Source organism: Salmo salar, chromosome ssa13, assembly GCF_905237065.1.
Source record: "Salmo salar chromosome ssa13, Ssal_v3.1, whole genome shotgun sequence".
NCBI lineage: Eukaryota > Metazoa > Chordata > Actinopteri > Salmoniformes > Salmonidae > Salmo > Salmo salar.
The window spans coordinates 114,248,752-114,256,548 of NC_059454.1; the positions used below are offsets into that span (position 1 = coordinate 114,248,752).

General features: G+C 41.8%; 1 protein-coding gene across 1 annotated transcript; it reads left to right on the plus strand.

The window, feature by feature from the left end:
- Positions 1–5,851: 5,851 nt before the first annotated feature.
- On the plus strand, positions 5,852–7,475 carry LOC106599004 (trace amine-associated receptor 13c-like). Its single transcript, XM_014190041.2, has one exon. It carries the CDS (start codon positions 5,981–5,983, stop codon positions 6,926–6,928), a length of 948 nt encoding a protein of 315 aa, XP_014045516.2. The 5' UTR covers positions 5,852–5,980; the 3' UTR covers positions 6,929–7,475.
- The last annotated feature ends 322 nt before the right edge of the window (positions 7,476–7,797 follow it).

Sequence of the window (7,797 nt, forward strand, 5' to 3'; positions counted from 1 at the left end):
AGTGTTCACCACCTCCACGAGACCATTGGACCACACTACGTCCAGAGGATGCCAAGGTATTTAACAGATCTTCGTCCTCGGTTGGGGTCTACGTCGTGTCTGCCAGAACATCGGGTGTGCCACCTCCCCCGAGGTGATCCAGCCACTCTCAGAAGTCAACACTGTTTCTCCCCTGACCTAGTTGTCCAGTTCCTTTCCTTCCCGGGAGGGTTAGAATTACCCTCCCACCCGGTAGGGTTAGAGTTACAGTGTCGGGCCTACCTGGCAGGTGTAAAGTGACCAGGCTTTGAGTGTCCTGGCCCTCAAGTAGATCCAGTGTATCCTGCCTCCATGGTAGGTTTAGAGTTCCCATCCTTTTTATTTATTTATTTTTGTTTAACTTTTATTTAACTAGGCAAGTAGTTAAGAACAAATTCCTATTTACAATGATGGCCTAGTAACTGTCTTGTTCAGGGGCAGAACTACCGCTGAAGTTCTCTGAGACCCAGGAACCCGAAACCTTCTCATTCCATAATCCCATCTGAGTCTTCCAGAGCCCATGCAGTTGGGCCATGCTCCTCTCCCGTGTATCGAATGTCAAAGGCGGATCCAAGAAGGGCTCTGCCTATACTGTGGAGGGAAATATCATCTATCCAGCCATTTCCCTGTTCGCTCCCAACAGAGAAATGAGAAGGGTGCCTCCGCTGCCATGCAGATAGGTGTGTCCTTATTTCTAAATATCTCTCAGAAGCAATTCTCCATCCCAGTATTGATAACCATGAATGGGATTACTATGTATGTAGAGGGCTTGATAGATTCGGGAGCAGCAGGTAATTTTATTGTTCACCAGGTAGTACAAGAGCTTGACATTGATCTAACACCTGTCACCCCTCCCTTAAGGATTAACACCCTGGACGGGCACCCATTGGGCATGGGCTTCATTACGCACCTGACACAGCGTCACCCTCCAGATTGGAGTCTTCCACACTAAACCATTCAACTCATGGAACTCTCATTCCCCAAACAGCCACTCATCCTCGGACACCCCTGGTTTGTCGTCATAACCCTGCCATCTCGTGGCGACAAGGTGAACTACTGTCCTGGTCTCCTACCTGCTTCACCAGTTGTCTCAGCCTACCCTGCAGAGCCACCACCATTGAGGAATCTGCCTCTGCAGTGCCATCATCCATACCATCTGAATACGCCCAGTACAGCAATGTCTTCAGCAAAATCAAGGCCTCCACTCTGCCACCACATCGCCCAGGGGACTGGGCTATTGACTTACTCCCTGGAGTGTCCCCACCGAAGGGCCATGTTTAACCCCCCCATCTATCCCGGAAAATGAGGCAATGGAGAACTACATTGATGAAACACTCAAATGGTTTCATTCGTCCTTCTTCCCGGCTGCGTCCAGCTTCTTATTTGTTGGAAAAAGGACAGTGGTCTCAGACGATGTATTGATTACCGTTCCCTGAATGACACGATGGTCAAGAACCACTTCCCTCTTCCTCTGATCACAGCGACCCTTGAACAAAAGGCATCTATACAAAACTCGACCTGCAAAGTGCATATAACCTTGTCCGTATACGTGAAAGCGTCGAATGGAAGATGGCCTTTATCACCGCACAAGGGCACTACGAAAACCTGTTCATGCCCTATGGCCTTACGAATGCCCCCGCCATCTTCCAATCGTTTTATGAACAAGGTTTTCCAGGATATGATCAACCGATTTCTCATCGTATACATTGATGACAACCTGATTTACTCCCACTCCCTGAAGGAACACATACAGCATGTGCAAAAGGCTCTTCAATGGCTCCTTGACCATAACCTTTATGTGAAGACTGAAAGAGCACCTTGTTTGTAACCTCAGTAAACTTCCACGAATTCGTACTGACACCTGAAGGGGTCAGCATGGATGAGAACAAAGTCACCGCCGTCAGTAACTGGCCCAAACCCACCACCGTTAAGGAACTCCATTATTTCATTGGGTTCTCCCACTACTATTGCCTGTTCATTCGGAACTTCAGTTAAACTGTCGCTCCCTTCACTTCCCTTACCAGCCAAATGACCCAGACTCTTCAATGGTCTGATACTGACTGCTTTCAACAACTTGAAACACCTCTTCACCTCAGCTCCTGTCCTTCGCCAACGTTATCCTACCCTTCCTTTCACCCTGGAGGTGGATGCCTCCGGAGTAGGAGCCGTACTCTCTCAGCGGGTGGGAACACCTCCAAAATCACATCCCTGTGCCGCCTTCTCCAGGAAGTTATCCTCTGCTGAGAGGAATTACGATGTGGTGAACAGAACTCCTCGCCATCAAGCTGGCCCTCGAGGAGTAGCGACACTGGTTGGAGGGCGTACAACATCCCTTTCTCTTCCTAACAGATCATCGTAATTTGGAAAATATCAGAGGGGCCTAGAGGTTAAACTCCAGACAAGCCCGCTGGGCTATCTTCTTCACACGCTGCCATTTTCATGTTACTTATATCCCTGGAAAGAGAAACGTAAAAGCTGATGCTGTCTCCCGCCAGTTTGACCTTAACCTCTTGGGGCTAGGTGGGACGCTAGCGTGCCACCCGTGGTGCACTCCATCAACAGCAGGTGCATTTCAAGAGCGGCAAATTTGAATCCAAATAAATGTCAAAATTCAAATTTTTCAAAAATACAACTATTTTACACCATTTGAAAGATAAACATCTCCTTAATCTAACCACGTTTTACGATTTCAAAAAGGTTTTACGGCGAAAGCATACATTTAGAGTATGTTAGGACAGTACATTTACAAGAGTTGTGTGTAATGTTTTGTCAAGTCAAAGACAGGGTCACCAAAACCATAAAACCAGCTAAAATGATGCACTAACCTTTTACAATCTCCATCAGATGACACTCCTAGGACATTATGTTAGACAATGCATGCATTTTTAGTTCTATCAAGTTCATATTTATATCCAAAAACAGCGTTTTACTATGGCATTGATGTTGAGGAAATCGTTTCCCTCCAATAACCGGCAGTCAAGTCAGCGTCACAAATTAAATAATTAAAATTAGAAAACATTGGTAAAATATTATATTGTCATTTAAAGAATTATAGATTTACATCTCTTGAACTCAATCAACTTGCCAGATTTAAAAATAACCTTACTGGGAAATCACACTTTGCAATAATCTGAGCACTGCGCCCAGAAAAATACGCGTTGCGATACAGACTAGACGTCATGTTGGGGAGATCTAAAATCGAAAATACTATGTAAATAATCCATTACCTTTGATTCTCTTCATCAGATGTCACTTCCAGGTATCACAGGTCCATAACGAATGTAGTTTTGTTCAAAAAAGCTCATCATTTATGTCCAAAAATCTCCGTCTCGTTAGCACATGATGTAAACCAGCCGGACTTCTCGTCATGAACGAGGGGAAAAAATATATTTCCGTTCGTTCAAACATGTCAAACGTTGTATAGCATAAATCATTAGGGCCTTTTTTAACCAGAACATGAATAATATTCAAGGTGGACGAATGCATACTCTTTTATAACGTATTGGAACGAGGGTACCCAACATGAACACGCGCGCCAGGTGTCTAATGGGACATCATCGTTCCATGGCTCTTGTTCGGTCAGATCTCCCTCCAGAAGACTCAAAACACTTTGTAAAGGCTGGTGACATCTAGTGGAAGCAATAGGAAGTGCCAAAATATTCCTAAGCCCCTGTGTTTTTCAATGGGATAGGTTTAAAGTCAATACAACACATCAGGTATCCACTTCCTGTCAGAAAATGTCTCAGGGTTTTGCCTGCCAAATGAGTTCTGTTATACTCACAGACACCATTCAAACAGTTTTGGAAACTTTAGAGTGTTTTCTATCCATATATAATAAGTATATGCATATTCTAGTTACTGGGTAGGATTAGTAACCAGATTAAATCGGGTACATTTTTTTTATCCAGACGTGCAAATGCTGCCCCCTAGACCCAACAGGTTAACTCAGACCCTACACCCACTATTCCTTCCTCTTCCATTATGTGACCGTGGGAGTGGGAGGTTCACGATGCCATACAAGAATCCCTAACCTCAGACCCGGCTCCTCCTGAGACACCAGCTGGGAAGAGTTACGTACCTGCAGCTGTTAGACCCCAACTGATGCAATGATGTCACACGTCTTTGAGGTCAGGACATCTGGGAATTACACGAATCAACAAACTTCTAGCCTGTAAGTTCTGGTGGTCCTCACTGGCATCTAACATAAGGGATTATGTAAGGTTCTGGATTTATTTTCTTAGTCAACCTTGTGTTCTGTTTCCCTGTCTTCATTTTTGTTCATTGATTTCACCTGTGTTAGTTACTCACCTGGTCTCATCAGCTACTTATTTACTTCAGTTAATTCTGGTTTTGCCTTTGTGAGGTATTGTTCGTTTTGACTCTACTAAGCCTTTTCCCAGGTTGTTTGTAAGAACCAGTTATAGCCTTCAGTCCTAGTTGATTCACCTGCATGTTTGCCTACCTGTGTACGACCATTGCCTTCCTTGACCACGATTCCTGCCTTCTGCCACAGCGAAATAAATACCTGCCGCGCTGCGCGTGAATCTACACCTTTTTCTCCCTGACTATTATTCATTACATTAATTGAGACGAAGTCTCCCTCAACTTGAAGAAGTATGGTTCATAATTCAGTTCAGATGGACATTTCTAAAAGTCTATGGAATTTTCATATGGAATAGCACTATTCGTTTTGACTGCATGTGCTTTAGTGCATACTGCCAAACAAAGGCAAAACGCAGTAACTATGTCATTTATTTTACTGCAAAATATGACATCAAGGTATTTTTCTGTGTAGACAGACAGCACTTTCTGATACCGCATGATATTTTCTGATCAACTGGCTTGTTCCTGTGTCAGGAAACGAATACCACATTAATCAGATAATATACTTGGCCATTACAACAGATCAAATTTGTAGTTTTTGCATTTTGCCTTTGTAGGGCAGCATAAACTTATGCCATTTCAAGTTCACTACTGTCAACTTTCCTCCACACTGACTAGCTGACATGTGGCGTGCCGTCACGTCTCCGGAGGTTGTGGATTATGTTCTAAACTGAGCACTGACATCACTGTAACGGCTGTCTGTGGAAGTAGACCAAGGTGCAGCGGAGTTAGTGTTCATCTTTGAATTTTAATAAACGTAAGAACACTATACACACAAAACAAGAAAACCGACAGCCAAACAGTCCTGACAGGTGCAAAACAATAAATAGAAACAATCCCCCACCAAAACCCAAAGGAAAAACAGGCTTCTTATGTGTGACTCCCAATCAGCAACAACGAACTACAGCTGTGCCTGATTGGGAGCCACACACGGCCCAAAACAAAGAAATACAAAAACATAGAAAAATGAACATAGAACGCCCACCCAATGTAACACCCTGGCCTAACCAAAATAAAGAAGAAAAACCCCTCTCTATGGCCAGGGCATTACAATCACCCACAACAGTCTTACACAGTAATCCTATTTCCCATGTAAAACAGCCATTGAGTGACCAAAAAACGCCATACTATATTTTCCCCATTAAAGTGCTCAGTTGAGAAAATGTACCGAGTCAGTTATGAACAAATTCTTATTTACAATAACGGCCTACCCTTGGAACCCAACAAATTAAATAGGTGAAAACAATATCATCTCTAACTATCAGTAAGGCTGAAGGACAGGCTAGGTGGGCACAGCAACATCCAATCCTGTCATTCATTACATCATCCTTTCACAAGTAATTTGTTTAACCAACCGTTTGTTCATTTCTGTGCTCATGTGTGTGTGTGTGTGTGTGTGTGTGTGTGTGTGTGTGTGTGTGTGTGTGTGTGTGTGTGTGCAGAGAGATCCTGGGGAGGGGAGTTTCTGTCAGTAACTCAGGGATAAATAGAGAGGCAGAGCTCAGAGTTTGTCAGAAGTCTGACCTGACAGGGTCACACACAGGACCAAGCAGGAGCAGGACCTCAGCATTTTTACCAAATGGAGAAAAAGGAAGATGTTCAATACTGTTTGAAAGATGGAAACTCTTCTTGCAGAAAGGCTTTGCTATCGACATCTATCTACATAACACTGTACATCTTCTTCTCAATGATTTCAGCAGTTACAGTATTTTTGAACCTACTGGTGATCATCTCCATCTCTCACTTCAAGCAGCTCCACACTCCAACCAACCTGCTCATCCTTTCTCTGGCTGTGTCAGATCTTCTGGTGGGACTGATTGTGATACCAGTAATGACTGTAGCAGTAATGGAATCATGCTGGGATTTTGGGGAATATTTCTGTGCGTTTCATTTCTACATCTCTTTTTTATGTACTTCTTTATCTCTGGGTAATTTGGTCTTGATATCTATTGACCGCTATGTTGCTGTGTGTAACCCCTTATTGTACCACTCTAAAATAACAACAACAAGAATGATGTGTTGTATATCCGTTACCTGGTGTTGTTCTATCATATACGATGCTGCTATTATAAAAAACTTAGTAAATGTACAGGTACCCAGTAGGTGTTTGAAAGAATGTTTTATTTTTGAAGGAATAACCTGGGGTAATATCATTGACGTTGTATTTACAATGGTTGTCCCGTGCTCTATTATTATAACACTTTATATGAAAATCTTTGTGGTGGCCAGATCACAGGCCAGAAAGGTGTTTTCTAAAGAGGCTGCCAGTGTGTCTGGTGTTAAAACTGTACAGGCTAATAAGTCTGAGACAAAAGCAGCAAAAACTCTTTCTATTGTTGTTTTGAACTATTTAATTTGTTGGATTCCAAATCTATTCATTAACTTGTTTTATTCTTTTTTAATTGACAATTTCTCATCATATTTCATCATTTTTCTGCCACTTGTTAATTCCTTAATTAATCCAATAATTTATGCTTTCTTTTATCCATGGTTCAAAGTGATAGCTAAACTTTTATTAACTTTGTAGATAAGACGTTCATAGTTCCTATAATTATTTTCCCTAGGTTGGCAACCAGAGGTTTGATTAAGTTTTCTACAATTGTTGTAAGTATTTATTTCATGTAACAGAACACTGACATTACTTACCTCAGTGTTGTCATCATAGATACATGTGGTGTTGATACAGATTGATTTGGAATGGATTGGAATGGAATGACTTAGAGAAGGCGCTTGTTTTATAAAGGATACTGTAGTCATTGTGCATTATGTACTCCAAATACCTAAGGCTGTGGTTGTTCCGTGTTACTTAATGACAAATAGTATGTTAGTGTTCTCATAGTACATTTTGAGGATGTAATGAGTCATTCCATATGTTGTTTAACATCTCCCTCTAGTGGCTCAATTGTGACACAACGTCTTCATCAAGTTTATTAAAGTTGAAATGTACAACACTGCATGATAACAGATAACGTCCAGGACTAAATAAATTCTGTATTGGGTAACTAGTTGATGGTAAAATGTAAGAATATGCAATTATGGGTAACACTTTATAATAACATTCAGTAATAAACCACTTGTAAGGAATTTACAGTTTGCCCACCATTTAATATTAAGGCCACATTTGTGAAATGTTACTCAGCTAGGTATTCTCACATTTATAAATAACTACTACAGTAAATACATTAATTATTCAACACAACAGAGCAGGAGACCACAGTAGACACTTCAACCTCAACATACTGGTTATGAACACTACCACTACTCTCACTACATCACTGCTGCTAGGTCAGGGGTCACACCAGAGCAGCCCTCTCAGATACTGTTTACTCTGAATTAATATAGAAATTGGGTAACACACTAAATTGTTTATAATGGATTAGTAAATCGTTTATTCAT

Bases quoted from the DNA above. Each gene is read 5' to 3' on its own strand.
- LOC106599004 (XM_014190041.2), top strand. From the start codon at position 5,981: ATGGAGAAAAAGGAAGATGTTCAATACTGTTTGAAAGATGGAAACTCT.